Source organism: Dipteris shenzhenensis, chromosome 26, assembly GCF_047967505.1.
Source record: "Dipteris shenzhenensis isolate YYH24624 ecotype China chromosome 26, Dip_SZ_1.0, whole genome shotgun sequence".
Lineage (NCBI taxonomy): Eukaryota > Viridiplantae > Streptophyta > Polypodiopsida > Gleicheniales > Dipteridaceae > Dipteris > Dipteris shenzhenensis.
In genome coordinates, this window is record NC_141621.1 from 6249835 (window position 1) to 6273854 (window position 24020).

A 24020-nucleotide genomic window follows, 5' to 3' on the forward strand; every position below is an offset into this window, starting at 1 on the left:
CTAGACTATACTAAAATCAGAAATACAAAACGCAAACTCAAAGTCCAAAACTAGGGACTAATAGCTAGACTCAACCTCAAAGTAGGAGTCAGAAGACATAGCCAAGTGCCATGGTGGCTCTCCTGTGAGCTGCAAAAATATCTCATATATGTGTCTGTCTGATTGTCTCACGTTGTACTGGGGGGCATAGTCTCCGAGATCTTTGTATTTGATGGGCCATATCGATAGTGATGCCTCTGAAACGAAGAGAGAGAGAGAGTTTTAGTCTACGAAAGACCGAAAGACCTATGAGACCAAAGTCCATCAAAACCAAAATGTCGGTTAAGGACTCAAAGCCCTAGTGTCTTAGAAGACATATGTATTACATTAGTCGTAGATTGAGTGTCTCCAAATCTATGTTGGTTCTTAACCGATTTGAAATGTTGAATGAGAGCAATCCCTTCTCGATGTATTATCCATTTGCCATTCTTTCGAGCTCCCCATACTTTCTTTATTAGCCTTCATCTTAAGGTGTTGCGGGTAACATCTTCGTGCCTTTGAAGGTTTTGGTTTGGCGAAGAATTGACAACCTATCGTCTCATGTCCTGAATGGTATGATGGCATAATTTTGTGATGTGTTGGAATGCATCAACTACTGAAGTGTCCCAAGTGAGCATTAGCATGGAGTTCTCTATAAGGCATTGCTCAAATGGTAAAGTAACGCTGAGAGAGAGAGAGAAAGAAAGAAAGAAAGTTTATTAAAGTCTTCGGAAGACCGATGGGTCTATGAGACTGTGAAACCTTGGTACAATCAAGCTGTGAGGGTGGAGCTACTAAATGAGCATCCACACCAATGCAGAATGATAGTTTAAGTACTAAGTATCGAACTACAAATCAGTCACATCATCATCATCATCCTCATCAGGACATCAGAGGTGGATGAGGCACTGGAGGCAAGAAATCGGTGATAGAGTGCTATCGGCCACTCGAAAGTGTGGTCTTGTAACATCTCCTGGTCATAGCTCTACGCCTAACAAGGGCTACAGTAACCCTTGTCGGACGGGCTCTCATGGTGAACATGGAGGCGATATCCCTAAGTGTAATATGTGCATCTACCCTCTGTCTGAGCTGTCGAGTCACTGGCTCTAAGTCCCGATTGAGTCGAGGTCTCGTCTTGGGGAGTCCTAGGAGATCTGGCTGAAAAAACTCCGTGATAAAGCTATGGGAGGGGTCTGCCAAGGAAGAAGTCTGCTCCTGTCTCCGTTATCAAAGTATCTTCTCACGGTGCCTAGCTACCTCTTGAATGAAGCATGCCAAGCATCTCTGACCTAGATAGGAGAGGAATCGGGACACGGCCCCATTTGAAGAGGCAGTAGAAACGCCCACGGATCTCATAATAAATGGGACACCTGAAGATGAAGTGCTCCTCTGTCACAACCTCCTGCATATCGGATAATGTGCATAAGTGCCTCTCCCTAGGTAGACGCTCTGCCCTGCCGCTCTCTATACAAAGTCTATGTGAAGAGACCCGGAACTGCCCACAAAAACTATTTATAAAGCAAGTGCTAAATATTACGATGGTGCCAAGATTACCATGTAATAAGTAATGTGCAACTCCCCCCATGCTTTCACCATTAATTGCATAAACTCTTCGATTTGAACCTGGCGAAGCAATTTTATCAATGCATCTACCTTTGTCCATACTTTAGCTCTCAAAGTTGCTACTTGAGGATGAGAAGCCTTATTGGTCATGCATTCACATGATGCTTTCCAGTATTCCTACCCAAACTGCTTTGAGACAATATATGTTTGTCTTTCTCGAGACAATATATGTTTGTCTTTCTCGAGATTGTGGCTCGATAGGAATCTCCTTGCCTTCCCTCCACCCATGGACACTTTTGCAGGAAGATTTTGTGTTGCCCTAGACATAGAGATCCTCAATGAGTGGGGTAAGTGGATCCGCGTGTACCCTAGTGGATCAATGAAACCCTCATTTGTGATATGTAAGCAGTGATCTCTGTAGAAGCTAAGCTTCACTCGGAGTTCGCTCGGTGCCAACCAGGTTTGGAATGTGTGTAGCTGTAAGAGATCTCACGGATCACCTGGTTGACATCGTGTGACATGAAGGGGGAGAAAGGAGCATCCAAACTGTACTGGAAGGGAGGGAGTCTGTCCATGTGGAGTCCCAACCCCTCGAACCATCTCTCTGTGCGTGCATACCAGCATCTCTGGTTCTACCTCTGAGCTCATAATATAGCGGGCATCTGCAAATGAAGTGCTCCTCTGACTCCACCTCTCCCATGGTGCAACAAGGGCAGATCCTAGTCTCTCGGCCTGGTCGCCGTCCATCCTCCATGCGTCGCATCCTACCAGCCTCTATCTCGAGCTGATGCGAAGAGACTCTAAGCTGGCCAAGGGCAATCCTCAGTGAGTGGGACATGTGGATACCTGTATAGCCTGGTGGAATGACAAACCCATCCTCTGACATCCGAAGGAAGTGGTCACGATATGTGGCCATCTTCGTCGGAAGCTGCGTGGGATAAATCCAAGTGCGATACGTATGAAGCTGCAGCAAGTCTGCTCTCATGACCTGGCTAAGCTCGTGGTGAGTCAACTCGAGATGAAGGGCATCCATGCTGTATCGGAAGGGAGGCAGTCTATCCATGTCTAGTCCAAGAGATGTGAGCCACCTAGTGAGTCTGAAGTACCAGCAGTATCGGGCCCCAGATCGTGCCAACTCCATAGAAGATGCAAGTGCTAACCATGGCAACCGAGCTCTGCCTGCTGCTGAGTCTCCAAACTCCCTAACCCTGTGCAAATCCATGACCGACTGAAACGCTGCATCCAATGCAAGGGGAGTAGCTCCAAACTCTGCTAGCATGATCTCGTGCGGAACTGTAGCCTTGGCCCTAATGAGCCAAGAGAACATGGTGATCTGTAACCTCTCTACTCGTCTCCAATCTGCAGCGCCGAGGTCTCCTGCCCAGTAAGGAGCTGCATACATCGCAGCTGGTCTCACCAATGTATCAAAAAGCAAGGATTTCGTATCGGGATGCTGAAAGTGGGACTGAAAACACTGACGCTCAAGATGAGCCAACGAAGCATACCCTTTACTAATCCTATCTCGTGCTGCATATGTCATGGTGAAGACCGGTCCCCTGAAAACTACCCCCAAATAAGTGTACTCTCTAACAAGCTCAATGGGCTGTCCGTCATAAGTGAAGCAAAACTCATCCGCCATGTGAATGAGCTCTAGAGGAGCCTTTGCTCTACTGGCCTCTTTAGGAAAGGGTTGCTGATGCTGCTTGAAAATACGATCAGAGGTGTTGAAAACCATAACCTTGCTCTTGCCAAGGTTTACGGTCAACCCCCTGTCCTGGCAAAACCTGTGGAGAAAGAAAGAAAGAAAGAAAGAAATTTTATTAAAGGTCCACGGAATGGTCGATAGCAAAGGGCATGCTAGGACCCTTGCTAAGCACTATGCTAAGCTCAAGAGCTCAAGCAAAACTCAACTCAAAGGTAAACTGAAACTGAACTAAAAGCTGGGACTTAGAAGCCGAAACCCGGCACCGTGGTGGCCCTTTGGTGAGCTGTGAAACATCCTAGATCTGAGCTGCCGAGTTGTCTCACGCTGTGGCGGCTCTCTCTCTTCAGAACACCTCCGGGGCCTCTCCAGATGTCTTTATAATCCCTATGTTGAAGATGATATGAGGACTATGTCATGAGCATATAGCAATATCTGTACCATCAGGTTAGCCAGTGGTGATCCCTCGCCTCCTAGACGGTGCATGAAGGAAGTGATCTCATCAATGTAGAGCCTGAAGAGAGTCGGTGAAAGGGGGCATCCCTGCTTCACCCCGATCGTGCTTTCAACCCAATCCAATAAGCCTCCTAGGGCATGAACCCTTCTCGTAAGTAGCAGCCCACCTCTCCCTTAACTCAGCAGGTCCTCCCTCTTGTTGGAGGGCTTAGGGTGACCTCCCGTATGCAGAGAGATGACAACCCACCTCACACGGGAACGAGCCTTTGAGGCACAATGGATGTCACGATGATTGACATGTTGTAAGAGGCGGGTTTTCCTCACACACAGGATGGATGAGGTGATCAGATCATTTTGAGGGCGAGATCCTACCATTGGATGGGGGCTTCTATCGGAGGGGAAGAGGGACCACGGGCATTTTGCACATGGGCAGGAGGTCCTAACTCCAACCATGCTATATGCCATGGCTTCCCACCTGCTTGGAGCACTACCACTATTGTACAGATACATAAAGTAGGGGATCCTATGGATACTAGGAGGTACCGTACTCTTATGATTGGCCACACATTGGCCAAAATTTATGGATCAATACTAGAGCTATGTGATCTTGTAGCTACTTCTAAGCTAGTTGGAGAGTGTAAATGTGACATACTTTTGTTCACATGACTTCGCAATACAGTTAAGATATCCTCCAAATCTGAGACTTGAAGGAAGGCTCTAGAATGCACTGAACTACGATTACTTACAAAGTTCAAGTACTAATACAATGATGACTAGCAGTGCCTTGCTGTGGCACATATCTAGAATGGAACTGTAACTCAGTTAGTATTCAGATAGCCAATTGGCCATATCTGAGTATTATTCCCTGTGGCCAAAATTTGTTAATTTGCATTATAAGGTGGCTGAGCATACAAAACGATTGCATCAAGAAATAAAGCATAACTGCAAGTGAAAACAACAAGTAAAGAGGTGGATAAAGAAAATAAACTAAGGCTGAGTAAGGCAAGAAAATCCACATCAAGCATTGGAGTTTAATGAGAGTACAATATAAGGCTGAACTAAACAAATTTAGATAACATGTAACATGTCAGGTAAAAGCTTCTCTATCCCCCTGAAAATGCTAACCCTCTCAAGGTCCTAAAGCACTAATAAGGTTTGTAATGGCAAGGGCTTCAGGTGCAGGATTTGAATATCATGCCAACTGCATCTCTAAAAAAGCAACTAACAGTCTCGTTAAGGATGGGCATAGAGAAACACAGAACCAGCATGACAACATGAAAAGAGCAAGAGGGAAATGCAAAGAAAACTCAAACATATGCAAGATAAAGCATGGAGGACCTCTGTAACATCTGAAAACCTATTGACAAACAGAGGATAATTTGAGCAGATTGTGTGCCACTCATCATCTCAAATAAGACAACTGGGAGTTAATGTCCACACACACCCATACAAGATTCAAATACGATAAATTAGGTTCCTTGGGAACCTCAGGGGCCACATTGGGCAATCAAAAAAGGCTAAATAGGAGACTACACAAGACTTATTGATGATTGAACAGTGCTCAGAGCAGACAAGTGCGGAGACTACACAAGACTTATTGATGATTAAACAGTGCTCAGAGCAGACAAGTGCACCGATTCTAACATTAATTATACATGTGGATACAAACTGCATCCCCAGTTGTGCAGTCGCCAGCATTTTCTCAACCTTTAATAAACAGACGAATCAGACATAGCCACAAATTTGACTCAATATACTAGGAAATCGGTATTCATATGCACAGAATTGCAAGCATTCAGGTTGAAGAACATACCAGAATATCTTGGGCAACCCATGCATAAGAAACGCGACGGTATACTGCCCAGATAGTTGCAAAAGCTATGCAGAAGGGAGAAACCACAAGGGTCAAGAGTGAAACAGACCCAAAGAGAGGTAAATTGGCATAATGGCCATTGGCACGTGTAAACCACCTGTATTAAAAGAAATTCGATAAAAAAATCATACTTTACAGATAGAAATCTTTAGAAAATAAATGCTGCCATCAAGATTAGAACAATACCTTGAGAACAAGGCCACCAAACATGCTTGGAGCCCCTGCATCACATACACCGATTTATTAGATAAAGCTATGCAGATTAGGCATTTAATATCTGTATGAAAAAAGACAGATGGAAGAGGAAAAAGCCATGCTAAACCAAAAGAGTTGTGACAAAGGGAAAGTCTAAAAGGACTCGCCTTGACAGACCTTTGAGAGTTGTTTTTATTCATCAAAAAAAGGAGGAAGAAAAGCGGTCACTGTGCTTAGGGCGGTAACTGAAGTTCCAAAAGTGAAATGGTAATGCCAGTTTAGAGATTCGTGCGCTTTAGTCTTGCAATATCATGGGGGATGATTTTGTATAATGCATATGTATCTATATCAAACAGGGCTGTTGCACAAAGGAAGAAAAACACCGCTGGCACACAAAGAGGCCCATGAGTTCTAGAAGAGGCAGTAAACTCACTGTATATCGAAATGAGTCCCCTTCACCCTTGGGACATGCTTAAACATTGTAAGCAATATCATGTGCTCCCTTCAATTATAACTATGGTAATAGCATTAGGATCTATCATGCTGAATCAGGAATATATACGTAGACATCTCCCAGATTCCCAAACTCATGCTCTCAAAACAAAACAAATATGCAGCTTTAACCTCATGACAATCATCTACAAGGTTGAGAACCTTGAACTCCGTCATGCATAGCAGGAACTAGCCCATGGTATGCATATCGTACCAAATTACTGAAAGTGAATGGGAGGCAAACGTGGGTCCTGCCTAGGGCCCCTTTGCATCTAGATCCCCAAATCTGTCATGCAATAAGGCTGGCAATGATCGCCCAAGCCAAGTCTATAGAAGGAGATTGTGGTCTATGCAAAACAGGAATTGCATCTAGCGTAGTATTAGAAAATTTATTCATGGCTTTTTGGGGTAGTTTGTGTGTTTTAGTGACATTGGTGCGGGAGGCAATAACGGGTTTTTTGTAAACCCACTTCCACTATGGAGCCCAAAGGGAGGTGAGGAGTCATAAGGCCTTCCGGATGAGACTCATTTCGTAAAAAACAGGTTACCAGAGCCTGACATATGTAATTCAACATGTTATCCATGGACTTGTCCCCATGGAGGGGGTAGAGTGGCTAGTTTTTAAAAGGCACTAAGGGTTAGTAGATGTCAGAAGCACTTTGACTAAACAATTGAAGTAAATGTAAAAGATGCCTAGAAGGTTGGGGATTGGATATTTCTCTACACGAGTACTCCGCATGCCTGTCCGATGAGATTGACCAAATACCGCTCTTAGAGGATCGAGCCGCCATGATCACATGCTCTCTCCATGAGACCGCCCTATACACTTTCTCATACACCACCAAATCCACACGCCCCCCACCTCTCAACTCAATACCCTGCAATAGTTGGTACAATGACAAGTGTAAGGCTTTACGCCAACAACTCTAACTCGAAACTAAACATCATCTTCCGAGTGAGGCAGAGACGGTGAGTGAGTATCACCATTTGATTCACCAGAAGAAGCACGTGGTTCGTCGTCGTGAAAGGAGTTAATAAACATTTTGTTTAGTAACAACTCTAAAAACTTCTGGCGGAGGTTCCTTGAGTGACGAGCCCCATCCCCTCTCAACACCCAAACCTAGCACTCCTATACACACACCCTTCTTGGCAAGAGATCCCATGAGCCCACCATTATGATTGGACATGTCATGTCCAAGATCTATGCATCCATACCTGACACAGAGATTAGCTTGGTCGCAAAGCTGGATTCAAAGCCGTGGAACAAGTAGGTTTTTGGATAGATCACAGGACCATGGATCATATACTTACACTCGTGGGGGTCATCAAGGAGGTCAGGGCACGGGCACAGAGACAGAAGGTCTATTGCTCCTTTGTTGATTTTCGCAAAGGCTTTTGGCACAGTGCCAAAAGCCCAACTCATCAGACATCTACGGGAGCTAGGATACAATCAAGAGATCACCTGCGCAATCATGGCACTTTAAGAGAGAGTCTCAAGTAGGGTTCGAACAGCTATAGGGTGGACAAAGGAGATCATGAGCACCGTTTGGGTCAAACAAGGTTGTCCATTATCACCAACCTTGTTCGCCCTCTACAGAGATGAGATTGAGACCTTTATTGGGATCCTAGGGCGGCTGGTTGCTCTCTAGCTAGATCCTTGCTCCAGATTCTCCTATACCCAGCTGACGTGGTCTTACTCTCTCCCTCGGTAGAGCTCGGTAGAGGGTCTCCAATGACACTTAGATGTGCTTCATACCTTCTGTGACACATGACTTGAATGTTAACCTTGGTAAAACCAAGTCATGATCTTCAAGACATCCCGAGCAGCCATGACAAAAAGCACTTTACCTTAGATGGGTTGCAACTGGAAGTGGTTGCATCCTACACGTACCTAGGGGTCCTTTTCTCCGGCCCGATCTTCACGATACGACCAACACTTCAAGCCCTACTCAGCAGAAGGTATGCCCCACTGACCAAACTCGAGTGGCAGTGCTTTCACTCTCATTTCTAGAACCCTCGGACCAACACTCTTCTCTTGACTCTTTGGTATGACCAGTAGGTATGTATGGAAACACTTGTTGGAGTGGGCCAAACCTATCAAAGACAGATTGGGCTCGAGTTGAGAGGCTTCAGGTTCTCATGCTTTCATGGTGATTCGAAGTAAGCCTTCAGTCCCAGACCATGTAGTCCTCGCTGAGTTAGGGGCATCCCACTACAGCTCGATGCAGCGTTTCAAGTCATCACATATCTCTGCATTAAACAGGATGGGTCTTGCACCACAGGGCAATATAGGCTTCCTTGTTTGTCTTTTATTCTCCTCCATGACACTGGCGGCGGCAAAGGGTGACTAAAGGTGTTGGTATGCACGTACATGCACATGGTTTGAGCGCATTGGGCTCCACATAGACAAGCTACCTCCTTTCCAGAACAGCGGAGGCCCCCTCCATCCCGCTCACATATCACAAGGTAAACCAGGTCATGCAAGAGTATCCTTACAAGTACACACATTCAGGATTTTGTTCGCACCTTGTGAGTTCCCTATGAAGCTCAACTTCTACAGAGACCACTGCCTATGGATTTCAGCAAAGGGCTTCATTGATCCGTCGGGATACATACAGATCCACCTCCCCCACTCTTTTGAGGATATCGATCAAGCAGTTCCGTGTCTCATCACACCAACTCCATATTGAGAGTAGAAGGGTGGAGGGCATACTAGAGAGGGTCGCATTCACACCTTATGCAATCACCACGAGATCAAGCTAGAGGAGTTGTAGATACCCTATATACTATGAGATTAGAGGTCACTATCACTACCTCTTCATGGATGGTTTTGGACCCCTGTCTAGTCTCTTGTCCTACCTAGACCACAGATGCTTGGCGGCCTTTATCCATGAGGCTACCCGACCAAGGAGCGGTTGCTCAGGGCACGTAGGCAAGATCAAGGCACACATCCAAGCTCCACATAGAGCAAGATTACTGAATTTTTCTAGCCAGACAACACCGATCAGCAGGACACACAAAGATAGCAATTGCGAGAACCCGAGCTAGAGATATGCCCAGACTCTGAGGCACAGATCAAGTTAGGGGACCTTCCCTCCATGTTCATCAAGCCAAAGACACGGCCTACAGGAGTAATAGTGGCACTAGCGCCGCCGTAGGGCTATAGCTAGGAGACCACCACGGACCACACATGTCAACAGCTGCAAGCGCTCCATCATAGTTATTATACCACCACAGCAGCCTTGCACACCGATAACCCCCTCTTAGCGTTGAGTCCACGGAGTTTTCTCCCTATGTATCGAGATGCCGTTATGGTCATGATTATGGAATTTTTTTTGTACGATGAGCCTAGAACCTGCCACAGAAGCAAAGGTTGTAGAGTAGTCAAAACCCTCAACCTAGCCATATCCTTTTTGCCACCAGCATTGCATTGAACTTTAAATATTGTTTTTGGAGTCCTTCATGATCCTAGATCCATTTAGTGCCAATGACACTCTTTCCCTGTGATAACTTACACAATTTCTTAAGTTTTTTTCTTCAATATAGAACTATTCTCAAACTCCATGGCTTCCTACCATTCTTTTCTTTTACTAACATCTTGCATGGCTGATGTCATCTTGCATCTCTCCCACATTTGAGAAATTGGAATAAGTTTTTTACCCTATATGACCTCTTAGGTCCTTCTATGTTTGTTGTGTAACATTTAAAGCCTTCATGAGATTTAAATACCATCTAGCAAGTTTCTTTTTTAATATTGCAGTGCTTGTTAAGCTCACTGACTACACCCATATTCATCCCCCACATACACTGAGGATCTCGATTGATTGGTTCTAGGTATCTTCACTCAGGCTATGGGTTGAGATAGGACAAGTAGAGGGCATCCCATGTGAGACAGATATGTGATATGTAGCAGACCGATGATAGGATAAAATCTGTATCAAGTTTTTGAGCGCTGTATATAGTTGTGGGTAGGCACATAGTTGTACACATCTAAGGTAGGTATGGGCTTTTGGCATTTGTGGATTTTTCTTTCACAAGCATGATGGACTGATGTATATTTTTTTGAGATAATAAAGTATGTTTTGCAGGGACTTCATGGGAAGTGATGAAATGCAACGTGGTTGTACCAGACTTCCAGAGCAAGGGTGTCCACTGTGTGGTCAAGTGAAATGTTTTTGGGGTCATGAAAATCAAGTCATGAAGGGTTTTTTAATTTTATTTTCCTGATTCAATGTGCACTTGCATGTTACGGGAATTTGATATGTTTTGGTGCCCATGTCAAGGGGCTTTTCATGTGTGTGTACGGGGGTGCATGCAAGCTTTAATGTGCATGCTAATGTGTGTGGGAATTGTGTGACTAAAGGTCCAAAATGTGCATTTAACGTGATTTGGGGGAAATGTCTTGAGAGTGGTAAAATGTCACTGATGAGGTGGCAAATTAGGCTGAGGAGGGTGGACTGATTAGGAAGGCAACCTGCTCATGCAAAGGTGGCTACGTGATGGATGACGGGAGGCTTCTAGTCGACGAGCTGGACGTAGATGAAGGTGACAACTTGCAGGAGGATTTGGGAAGGAGTTCATGGGCACCTGGAGGATGCTTGTTACATACCTTGTTCGTTCGCTCTGTGTTGCTTCTCGACACATAAGGTGTAGGAGCGATTATGGTAGCTTCTCCTTATTCCCTACTAATTGGGTCACAATGTTCAGCACTATCTTGTCTCAGGAAGTTGTAGCGAGTCCATCTTCTCTTAACCATTGTCCTTCATCAGCATATCTAGAGATTCTTCGTCAAGCATTTGGGCTCTAACATTCCCTCGTCCTTTCCTATGACTAGCTTTGGCAAAACTAAACACTATCAGAACAGTGTGTTCTAATACAGCACAGAACGGATGGCCAATCTTTCAGATGCGGGTTAAATCTGCATTTTTGAATGGCTATCTAGAAGAAGACGTCTATGTCTTGCAGAGTGAAGGCTTTATAGACAGAGGGTAGGGGCAGCTTGTGTGCAAAATGAAGATGCCTCTACATAGCTCGCCTTTCAAAACTCCCATGATCAAATTGGCAATCTAACAGCTCATGACAGCTCAGATTTGGTGGTTGCCATGGTATGTATGCAACTTGTTGGCAGCCTTATTTTTTTCCACTAAGAGGCCTGACACAACATATGCAGTGCATAAACTGAGTCAATTTATGCACTCATAATTTCTTTGGCTAATATTCATAGAGGTGTTCCAACTGGCTCTTGGCTTGAGCAAATGGGCAGGCCTCCTTATGTAGGAGATGCCAGCTTGCAGAGGAATCTAGCAAGCACTGTTTGTGGAGTTGCCATATCGCCAGGATGGTTTGGACAGGAGTTCTCAGATTATACTCATAAATCACCTCTGTGTCCTACACTCTGCCATGAGGAATAGCTGTTTCAGGCAGAGGGCCTTTGCTCTATATGAGTCAGAGGTACGTGCCCATGCCGCCTTCATGCAACGGCCTTACGGAGGTGGCCCTACAGATCTGAACACCATGGAGCCTCAGGATTTGTTCTTACATCCCATCCCAGCTCAAGACCCATTGCCCTCTTCACAGACGGACTTGTCTTAAGGAAGTTTCCGGCATTACTCTTATGGCAGATATGGTGTTTGATGCCACTCCTACTGATATACCCCACCTCTGGTTTAATTTGATTTAAATGGAATAAATTACTTCTTACTGTTAAATCTGTTTCATCAATAGTTGTACGATCACACACAGACAATGACAGTACGGTTCTCAAAAGGAATTCAAGATGTGTTTTACTTGATCTATCAAAATTTAAGACCAACATTCACTTTTAAAACCACTGGTAGATAAAATATTCATCAGGGCAGTATGGTCACACAAAGAAATAGTAAATATAGAATAAGATATGCACTTTAAAGAAGTCTGTGGTTTGTTATACATTGTACACGTTTCCTCACCAATGTAGTATACTTCATGCATTCAACAAACATGCACTAAAATCTATCCTTACCTCAACACCACCAACACAAAACAAGATGACCAGAAGCAGCAAAAACCATCCTGACATGAACTTGTATATCAGCAATAGAAATCCTGAGGCAAATAGCACAAACAAAACTGCCGATGTGACACTGATATTGACAACATCCGTCTCCTCTTTGCAATCCTCTGTCTTGAATTCATCCTCATCCTGCCAAGTTAATGTAAGTTTCTTTATTAGTCACTATGCAACAAGTCATGTATGTTTATTCATAGGTGCAGCACAACATTAACCAGAATAAAAAAGACAACAAAATATGACATAGGACTATGGTGTGAAGACTAACCCAAAATGCTTGACAAGTCTCTTTACAAATACAAGTCAAGCATCCATAAAACCAATTGAATAAGCTCTAGGTAAAAAGAGTGAAACACTTGCAATCCAATCAAGATGGTAAAAGTGAGTTGACATTAATCAAAGATTGCATTATGTGAATGGTGGTTTCCTTAATGACCAATAGTTAGCAGGAAAAGGACTAAGAGAGCCCAAAACTTGACATTTTCTCTCTTATGGGTGACCTCACCAACTTGTTGGCATGAATTCTGGAATATGTAAGTACAAATAAAGAATATGTTTATTGCCAGAAAATTATCGAAAGCTTAATACAGGGATTGATCTAGACTAGTAAAATGTTGATAAGATGAAAGAATACAAAGAAAAAGATTACAAAAATGCTCTCATTGTCTCTCTCTCAATACAAGAAAATATAATGCGTTATATTAAACGTGCTACCATTGCAAAGCATGCTTCCAGTATCTTGGATTCATGTTTGAAACAGCCAATACTACGATGAAATTTTTAAGGAACTGAAGATAAGCCATGACAGGACAGCTCACAAGACTAGAGCAAATGGAGAGCAGTTTTGTGTAATTGCAGTTTTCTCCTTCAATGTAGCTTCAATACCCACCTTTTCTATGTGAAGGTCCTTAAAAATCACCAGCCAAAAAAGAGGACAAAGAATGGACATGGAGCGGTACCCCGCAAGTGTTTTCACTATAGGAAGACTGGTCATTGCTTATTGTCCATCATGTAAGCCTCACACATGTTCCATGTTGGAAAATCAACCACCAAACCTTGCCTATGCATCATTTCAAGTGCCTTTGCACTCAAATATGCAACCCTCTCATTCCATACCCAACCTGCATTGGCCTGACCCACTAAAGCTGTGAATCAATGCAACACTATCTCTGAGATCCCTTTCGCACAAACTTTGTTTGCTATAGTCGATTATGATAACACTTACCTTGTCAAAGTTAGCCTTTTTGTCTTTTTCGTGCACAAGGTTAGCTTTGACTAGGTTCTTGCAAAAGGTTAGAAACATAAATGGCATTGAAGAAGACTTAATCTCCCCCTGCCCACTAGGAAGGAATCTTTCCCCTTCCCTAAACACTGTTGAGTTGTCATTGATCATTATGTTGACATCTTTATCTATGAAACTCATAGAGATGTGCCTCCAATTGGGCATGTATCTCGTCGCACCGCTATCACTGATCAGTGTATCATCAGATGTGACCATCTAAGCCTCTGGTTAAGGCCACTCTATGAAAATGGGTAGCTTGTCAATACAAAGGGTAATCATCCAACTGAAGGACCTTCATAAGTTCAATGCTATAGCCGTACTATACATGACCTTCTAAGAGTGAGGATTGGCGCCATACGCTCTGCATACAATGGACTTTACTATGACGGATGCTATGTATAATAGAGTCATTGTTTGTATGCTATAACCGTAGCAAAGGCACTCAAAGTTTCATATTATGTTATTCCTCCCCAACACGAGGGGTTTGGCCATCTAAGCTTTATGTTCTGTGTAAGTCTATGGCAAACATATATGTGCCAATTCCCACATTTTGTAAGGCCTGAATTTTGGTTGCGTGTCATTTCTCTCAGACAGTTAGCTCAGTATGAGGAGCCCACTCTGACAACTGAGAGAGGAAGCCTTTGCAGGTATGCAAATTGTCATAAGCTGCTTGCAATGTTCTTCTTTGGAGCTTTCTTTTAGGTTATCTACATATTGCCATGGGATCCAGCATGCTAGTTCCAATTTTTGTGAGGCAGGAATGTCAGATGGAGACTATCTGATAGAGAAGATTAAAATATGGAGCATATGATGTTATGGGAGATTATTGAACAAGCGAAGTTCATGGCCCAGGATCAGGTGGTTCGAGATTGCCAAGCACCAACTGTCTAGGACCTATTTCAACCCATTTGATATCCAACACCATCGGCAACCACAAACCAATAAATCTCTGCAGTGGGATTCCTGTGGCTGCTCCACAGAGATCCCCACCACAAGGAATTCTTTCCAAAACTTTGGAGTTGCTACCAGCAGTCTCCAGAACCAAGCTTTAGAAAACCTAACCTTACTGAACTCCAAGTCTGCTAGTGGCTTCCTAGTCTCCAACATAGTCTTCAACTGCGTCAACCATGCTCATTGCCCAGCCTCATGCAGCTGGGCTTCCATGAAACAGTCGCCAGTCAGCTACTTCTCTCAGCACCACGATCTCCTTGGAGCCTATGACACCAACCTTTTGTCAAACATCCTCCTAGAGCAACCACATCCAAGCTCCAATGAGCTTGGGTGGCTTTGAACGTTCTCCAACCGTCGGGTTGTGACCAACCCACTACAGCTCGTCGGAAGCTTGATGGCCATGAGCATGGCTAACAGAGTATTGTCCTCCTTTTTAATCCACCTCATGACTTAGCCTCTGAGAATCTTTACTTAATCAAATGGGTTCTCCCTCATCCATTGTCATCGTCAACAACTGATTTGGAATTACATCAATCCTTGGATTCTTTGTCCTCTCCTGTGGTAACTGCCAGCTGAACCAAATTCGCACATTGCAATAATCATGGAAAGTTTCTCAGCATCTCTGAGCACCCATCTCTGACCGCTATGGGATCTGCATCCTTCACCACCTCGCCCATGGTACCTGTGATCCGGATTGGTTCATGGATGATGCAGAGCAGTTTCTGGCCAACCTAGTATTCCATAATCGGTTGACACAAATCCCTGTCATCGCAAGAAACCTGACGATGAAGGAGTTAAAGGTCATTGGGTGAATGTTTGAGGACACCTTCAACTTGCTCTTGAGCGATCTCCTGTGGAAGCTGATGGAGAATTGACTATCGGGGAGGTTTAGGCCCATGTTGGGTCGGAGAGAGGGGATCTCAAAGAAAGAGGGTCATCTCCCCACAAATGAGAACATCAAGTAGGAAGACCTTGAAGAGGGTAGGATGAAGTAGTATTAAACAATGATAGAGACTTGCTTCTTAGCCAAGCCCTACCCACACTGGACGGCTTTAACATGGAAATCAGATAGATTCATCTAGAGACGTATAGATCCAAGTACACAGCAAAAAATATACACATTTGCTGCTCCAAAATGGACAGATCTGTAATACAAAATACCCTGCTAAGTACATCAGCGGGCAGCTTGACTGCTGCTCCATTGAATACCAAAATTGGAAGGGGTGCTGAGATGGTTCTGCCCCTATGTCCTCCTTTTGTCATATGGCCTCTAGAAGGCTCTAACGTAGTTTCTGAAAGGCTCAGGATGAATACCTACATTAACCCTCAAAGAGCCCTTTTATAAGGGAGAGCTGGGCACCCTCTGTGCTCATAGAATGGTCAACCAATCTGCCACTATGGCCGGCTCATCTATAGCTGGCTGAAAAGTTCTACCACCCATCTTGGCTTGGTGGTCTAAAAGTCGCCTCCACCCAAAAATATGTTGGGCCATTTAAGCCATCCCTTTGTGCCTTGCCTCGGGCCCATGGCCAGCCCTGCATATGGGCATAGTCCATGGCATTCCCTAATGGACTGCTTCGATCTAATCAAAGGCTCAATACAAGACCAAGAAGGGTCTTCACCACGCTGCTCATGTGGCAGCCTGTCATGCTGCCCACATGGCAGCTCATTAAGCTGCCCACATAACATCCCAATGAGCCCTATGATCTATCCCATGTCCCGATGCAGATATTCCTTCCCAATAAGGGCTCACAGTGTGACCCATCTATCCCAACACTCCCACTCAATGAGAACCCATGAAACATTGATCCAAGCACCCACGTCTTCAGCTCTATACAGGTCCGCCAAGTCCTCAAACTCCTTGAATCCTACAAATTACAATGCACACAGGATGTGGCATTGCCAGACAAAGTCACGCCCTCACCTTAATTGTGTAAATGCCCAGGCACCATCAATTGAACCATCTATTGAGTGACCATCGCATGCACTCCACCATAATTACACATCTTCCCATGGATAGATTGTTACAAAAGAAGAGAGAGACTGCACAAATGGAAGATAGTGCTCAAACATGGAGAGGAGACGCAACAATTATCAAACTACAATATTGAATTTCATTCCTGTATAACACACTTCAAATGTGTGTACTTACACATGTTTTGGGGTCCTTATCCCCAATCCACCTCATTGATCTTATCCTCCACATGCTTATCCAAACCCACACACCCTTCTATATCTTGCTTTCAATACAAGGGATACCCCAACGTCCCCTCTCAATGCCAGCCAACATGTGGCACAATATGATGAGCATTGCATACTCATCATCATTACATACAAGACTTCATGTGTGTAGAGCACGTTTTCAAAGGAACCAATGTTACAACTGACATGCTTCTTCTTCAACTAGAGAAGTCCAAATAATCACTTTTAAAGTAGTAATTTTCCCAAATACTCCTTAAAACTGGAACTCGTCAAATGATGGGCAAGTTTATCAGCAAATGAAATTGCAAGCAGACTTTTCTGCTTCTGGATCAGAGATCCTCCCCAAAAAATACATGATAAATCTCTCTTGATCATGAAGAGATTTTAAAAAGATGAGTGCACTCTTGAAAAAACGCTTGCTGAAAAATACATCTTGAGCCATTGAGCCCAAGGGATGAAGAGAAACATTGCCAAAACATGGCATACACATAGCTCCAAAGGTAGCTGAAAACAGAGGGCTAAAATGACAATGAGAAACCATAGAAACCCAATCCAGTCAAAGGTTGACTAGGTCGAGAACTTTGGAAGGCCTAAGTTTCAAAACTCAGGTTCCAAAGAACAATCATTTCTCATGAATGCGCTGCCACCCTCCTTTGTTTCACCTTCAGCTTGATGCAGCTTCTTGCTTCTTTCAGCTCCACCAAGTTCCGTTCGCACATGTTCCAGCCATCTACTATTTCCAGCTTTCTTTTGCAGGGCCATTCGAGCTGGCTCACCATTACCAGCTTTTCATGGAGTTCCTTTCCAAACCATTGCAGCTTAAGAATTGTTTTCGAGATGTTCAAGAAGCCCTTCTTCATTCGGCCGTCATCCAACTCGTCTTGCTGCTTCTTTTCAACTTTGTTGTTCAGCCGTTACAAGATCTTGCCTCCGCCATTCGCTCAGGTTCTCTTCAAGCAGCTGCGGCTGCACCTGTTCACAACAAGTTTCAACACAGCTGTTGGACTCCTTTTGCACAACTCTTTGCTGTACATGGCCACCTCTAGAGCTCCTCAAGCTGTCTCTAAGCAGTTCCGCTGTCCAAGTTCTGCTACTTGGTTGTCTTCCAGCTTTCTTTACGAGCTATTCGTCTCTTCTACTGCGATCTTCTTGCATCTAGCAAGCACAATGAGCTGCTCTTCTGTAAACCCTACTATTCACTGGAGCTTCGAGGTCGTCTTTTCTATTCTCTCTCTAGTCCACCTACTATTTGTAAACTCTTCTTGCTGTCTGCTCAACCGCGAGCTTCTTCAAGTTGTGGCTATTTCAGCTCTTCAAGCTACTCTGACAAGCTGCTCGGACTTCTTCTCATAGCTCTTCTACGTCAGTAATGAAGCCTTCTCTGCTGCGACTTTCTAGCTCGTGATGCTGTTTAGCTGCCTTGCTTCAAGCCTCTCTACTTCTCAAAGCTGTTTGGCCATTTCTCCTCACTTCTTGGCAGGCTGTCCGAGTTATTACAAGCTTTTGTACTTGCTGTAGCAGCCCTTTTGTTTGGCCTCTTCAAAGCTCCTGCTGTTGTTGTTGCAAACCTTTAGAACATTGAGCTTCTTTCTTTGCAAGATCTCCCTTGAAGTTTCTCCAATTAGAGACTCGCTTGAAGCTACGCAATGCTCCTTCAGAACTCAAAATGAATAGAAAACCTTGGCATTACACTCAGCAAAACAAAATGGCCAATACCTACACTAAACAACCGTTGCAATCACTCAAGAAGGAACTCATATGAGGGAGTTCAAGAATGAGAAAATGTGACATAGCGAGCTACACAATGGCAAGAGAAAAATAGGGAGAAGACCAACCTGGTGCTTTGATACCATGTTACAAAAGAAGAAAGTGCACAAATGGAAGAGAGTACTCAAACGTGGAGAGGAGACACAACACTTATCCAGCTACAATATTGGGTTTCATTCGTCTATCACACACTTCAAATGTGTGCGTACTTAATACATATTTTGGGGTCCTTACCCCCGTTCCACCTCATTGATCTTATCCTCCACATACTTATCCAAACCCACACACCCTTCTATATCTTGCTTCCAATACAAGGGATATCCCAACATAGACACCAAGCATTGAGGGTCTATTTCAACCCCATTGTGAACAGGGATCCGCCTCCATCTACAAACTCTAACATAGACTCCCATGTCAAGATTCTCGTGGCTGCTCCACGTAGATTCCCTCCACAGCAAAATTTTCAATCTCTCGTCTCTGGATAATCTCTCATGGTGAGCTTCGCTAGAAATTCAACACTAACTACTCCTCCAACAGAGCATGCATATTCTACACTGCTCCAATCTCCGGCACTATCCTTGATTAATATGCCTCATATAGGTCTGCATCACCAGGAATTCTACCAGTAACTCAAAATTTTCAATCTATTATCTCTGGATCACAGCTCTTGATGAGATCCACTCAAAAATCAACCCTAAATTCTCCAAGGGGGCACACATACTCTTCACTGCCTCGTCTTCAGCATATTCCTAGATTGAGTATACCTCACGTATATCCAACATATTACAATTGGGCCTTCATGGAGTGGCCTCTCTGACAGTTGCCCATGTCAACACCACGTCCTTCTTGAACTCTATGATGCAACGTTATGCAATAGACATTGAATGCCCTTGCACGGAAGCTTCCCTCTCTAACTAAATGGCAGATCTTCGCTCTCCATTTTCCTAGCTTAGAACCAAAGAACCTAAAGCATAGAACTGAGATTACCAATAATGCAAAATGAGAATACATACCTGAAATATTGACCTGTTGTTGCCTTCCATTGAAACAAGCCAAGCACTGGTCCAAAGTAACCTCAAATCAACACCCTTGTATAACTCCATGGAACTGGAACAACCAGTGTCCCAATGCTCTTGATGTCATCCTCTGAGTAATAGCGTCATCCTCATCTCTATTATTGTTGAGAGCTATGTCCTCCGCTTACATTGTAAAGAAACTCTCACTATCCATCATTACTGCCACACACTGGTTTGCTTGACTGTCTTTCAATGTCTGTGAGGCGCACATCACCTCCACTACTGCAAACCCATCTCAAGGATGCTCAAAGCAACTCTTAATGTTTTACCACATTTGCTACACTGTCTCTGCTGCACCCCCAAACTAATGCTAGTTGGCTTGTACCTAACCAAGGTTGTGTATTTGCTTAGGCATGATGGATGTTATGCCAACATGAAAAACGCTCAAGACCAAGGGCCAATTACTCATATCTTATAAAAGACCCCCATTATTTGTTGGCTATCAATAGTTGTGATGCCTATACTCCTTAGTGTTAGTCCGTGCACTTAGACTTTAGCATAACACCCAGGGTGTGTCATGGTGTATGGAGTGCCATGGCTTCTTGTTGGATGCTCTAGCGTGAAGGGGAACCATACTATGAACTCGTGGTATGACTAAACGTTCTTTGGGTCTAAGGCTTGACGCTTGATCCTTTGACTATTTAAACAGTGTGTTAACTTTCAGAGGATCTCCCATACGCATACCAGGCAGATACGCCAGTTAAGGCCTCATGAGTCAAGACCACTCGATGTCCCCTTCCAAAGAGTGTCATATTGAATGGAGCCAACTATAGCATCTCGAAAAATATTCTTGAAGCTTGTTAGTTGTGGGGTATATGGCGCTATTGATGAGACTGAAAACATCCAAGAGAGAATTTTTGGAGTTATGATGAGAAAAGTCAACAGGCTCATACTCTCATAAAGATAACATTATTCCTGTTGTAAGAAAGCTAATTCATCCCTAAACCAAAGCAGACTTTACTTCTCACTGTGTACGATAATAAAGATCATCATGATTAAAATGACATGAAGAAGAAAGGATCTTGCTTTAACTATGAGAAGCCTGGCCACTGTTTTAGTGAGTGAAGGAAGAAAATGGCAGATATGTCTAAACTCCGGTCTAAACCTATTGCAAAGACACACTAAAGTAGCTAGGCGCCAACTAGTGATTCTGAGAAAGCTTTAACTACCTCAAATGCAAATAGTCTAGCCAAGTTAATGAGTCATGGATTATTGACTGTGGAGGCTCCAGTGCCTTCACTCCGTACAAGAAGTGGTTCTCTCAGTTGGAGACAAGTGATAGTGATCATGTAGAACTAGGAGACTCCTTACTTCATCAAATTAAGGGTACTGTTAATATACCAATACAAAAGCTAATGAATATATATGGACATACATAATACTTTGTATGTTCCAGATCGGAAGAAAAACCTTATCTGTTCGTGCCATTACTAAAAGGTGGAATTTGATGAAGGGGAATGATCATGGGAAAGCACAGCCGTGAAAAGTTCCCAAAGAAAGGTTCAATGGAGAAAAATATCCTTGAACTGATACATTTTGACCTATGTGGTCTTTTGAATGTCAAATCAGCAGGAGGTGAGTTTATTTCGTGACATTCATACATGATTATACATGGGTGTACTCCCCAAAGAAGAAGTTTGAGACTCTTAAGTACTTTGAGGAATTCATTACAATAGTTGAAAGCCAGCCCGGCAAGCATATTAAGCTCTCAAATCGCAACATAATTTATTGGATTTTGTGAAAAGAATTGCATTAAAACACATTGCTGTACTTCTCATACTCCCCAACAAAATGGTGTCACTACGCGCATGAACAATACTCTAGGTAAGAAAAGCCCATAATATACCGAACTCCTTGTGGGCTGAAGCAATAATACAGCTATGTCCCGGCATAACCATGTGAAGAAATCATAAACAGGTGAGAATGGAGGATTACATTAAAACACATTGCTGTACTTCTCATACTCCCCAACAAAACGGTGTCGCTAAGCACATGAACAATACTCTGGGTAAGAAAAGCCCATAATATATCAAACTACTTGTGGGCTGAAGCAATAATACAGCTATGTATTGTCATAAAGATGTGAAGAAATCATAACCATTTAGAATGGAGGCTTGCAAGCCAATCAATACACCAATGAATCCAAATGAGACGTTGTCGAAAATTAAAAATAGGCACACGGTAGCTGGCACCTTATATAGGCAACTCCTAGGTAGCCTGATATATTGACCACCACCAGACCAAGGCAGTCGAGAGATTGTCAAGTATGTCGAGGAAACCCTGACTCATGGGATTAAATATAAAAGAACCCATGATCTAAAATTGTCAACGCTTTCTATTAGTAATTGCAGGGGTGTTCAGATGATAGAAGATCATCTTCTGGACATTGCTTCAACATTGGATCTGACCTGATATTGGAGAGCAGTAAGAAGCAACCTCCACGGAAGCCAAATATATAGCATCCAGTAACACAGCCTATGAGGCTATCTGTTTGAGAAGAATCTTAACTGATAATCGTGGATCCCAAAGTCTGTGCCATATTGTCTGTGCCCATGGTGAGGTTGACCATTCCAGATCCTATTCCATGCATCTGTGGCATACTCCAAGTGCTGCTCATCATTCCAGGCATCCCTGTCTGTATACCAGGCTGCATCCCTATGTTTGCATACATCATAAGAGGGCATTCCTCCCTCCATGTGCTGCTGGAAATTCTGCATCCCTGGCTGAAAACTACCCATGTATGTACCAGGCATACTGAGCCCATCTGTGGGCTGTCCCACCATTGCCTGAAAAACTGATCCTCCGCCAAAATATCCTGGATGCTTCATGGGCTGAGGGAGGACTTGCTGTCCTTGATTAACTGAATGAAAATTATTGGCATTACCCGCTACAAGGGTGACTGTGGGCATCTCTGGTGGCTGTCCACTGAAAGATATATGCTTGCGAGTCTTCTTATGCTTCTTATGCTTCTTCTGAGCTGTCTTTTGGCTTCCAGAGGGAGCATTACTACCAGGAGAAGCTTGCATAATCTCGGGCTCCCACTGCACTTTGCATTCACAACTGAAAAAGGGCATTGGGATCAAGCTGCTCCGCTTCATCTATCTCGTCCTGCGAATCCTCAGTGGCATGCTCACGAGAAACATGCTGACCCTCATAATTCTGATCTTCTTCACCCTCATTGGTGTTGTGCTCCTCCTCAAAGCTGTCTACTTCCTGCTCGAAAATAGTCAATGATCTCTCGCGGTGTGACATGATTGTTGATAATATGGCTGTAACAAAAATGCAATGGGGTTTTCTTCACCCAACACTCCCAGGGCTCACCTCTGCAGAAAGATGGTGACGATCCCGGCAATGGAACCACTGTAACTAGCCTTCAATTTCCTAAAGGGCAGTAGACCATAACTTGCATTGCATATTCATTACTCACAGCCACATTGCATCATTTCCAACCACTTAACTTTAAACAATACCACTTAGAAACAATTTGAGAAATAATTGGATGGAGGCAAGCGTGCCCCTACTCAATGAAACCAGGTACAAGACACCACACTGGCCCCAAACAATTGGTGCCCCTTCCGGTATTTATTTATTTCTTTAGGAATGAAATTGGTGCTACAACAAGGGCTCACCCTTGTGTTCTGCCCCACGAGCAATTCCACTGTCCAAGCCAAACTTTGGCTACAACATGCATTCCATCCTAGTGCAGACACTAGTACCCAAGTGCCAAGGCAAGGCTAAGGCATTCACCATTGTCCATGACCAATTGTAAAGGTGTCCAAGCATTCCACAAAGCATCCAACTTACTCAACCAGGACTGGCAATCCCACAACCCATTGACCAACCTCTCAGGGTGATCAAGCTTCAACACAGATCTCAGACTGAACAAGTGACCACAATACAAGAAGATAATCCACACACTGCCCCTTTGACCCCAATCTGGTTACACCCTTTGTGACTGGGTGCCCAATCATTGCCTGAACGGCCAAGAGGGGCTTCCAACAATAGATGGAGCAATAACAAGCTTCCAAAATCACCAAATGCAATCAACGTGAAAGGGATAGTGACAAGAAAACTCAAACCAGCTTCAAATGACTTCAATCCAGCTCCAAAACACCTCCAAGAGCAACAGATCCAGTGTGGAGGCCAACAGGAGGAACTGACAGCTTGGAGAGGGGAAGGAAGAGAGAAAGGAAAACCGGGAGCTGAGAAATGTGAGAAGATCAAGGCTCACTGGTGAAGAGGCCAGGGCAGGGCAAGAGAGAAGGAGCTAGTCTACCATGGCAAGGTCCACCCGCAACGCTCAACCTATCCTTGAAATGCATGAACAAGCCTTTAAAGGAAGTGCCCAAGCTCGAAAGGTGTGCAGTCAGCCGTGTAATCCATCCGTACAGCGC

The 24020-nt window shown here is 44.0% G+C and overlaps 1 protein-coding gene across 1 annotated transcript in view; it reads right to left on the reverse strand.

The window, feature by feature from the left end:
• The window catches only part of SPPL2 (SIGNAL PEPTIDE PEPTIDASE-LIKE 2), a 136807-nt gene that overhangs the window by 44223 nt on the left and 68564 nt on the right, over window positions 1-24020 (reverse strand). The window contains exons 6-8 of the mRNA XM_087397133.1: window positions 12301-12480; window positions 5799-5833; window positions 5553-5709 (exon numbers count right to left, since the gene is read on the reverse strand). Coding sequence (XP_087253259.1) covers window positions 5553-5709; window positions 5799-5833; window positions 12301-12480 — 372 coding nt within the window. The remainder of the gene's footprint in view (window positions 1-5552; window positions 5710-5798; window positions 5834-12300; window positions 12481-24020) is intronic.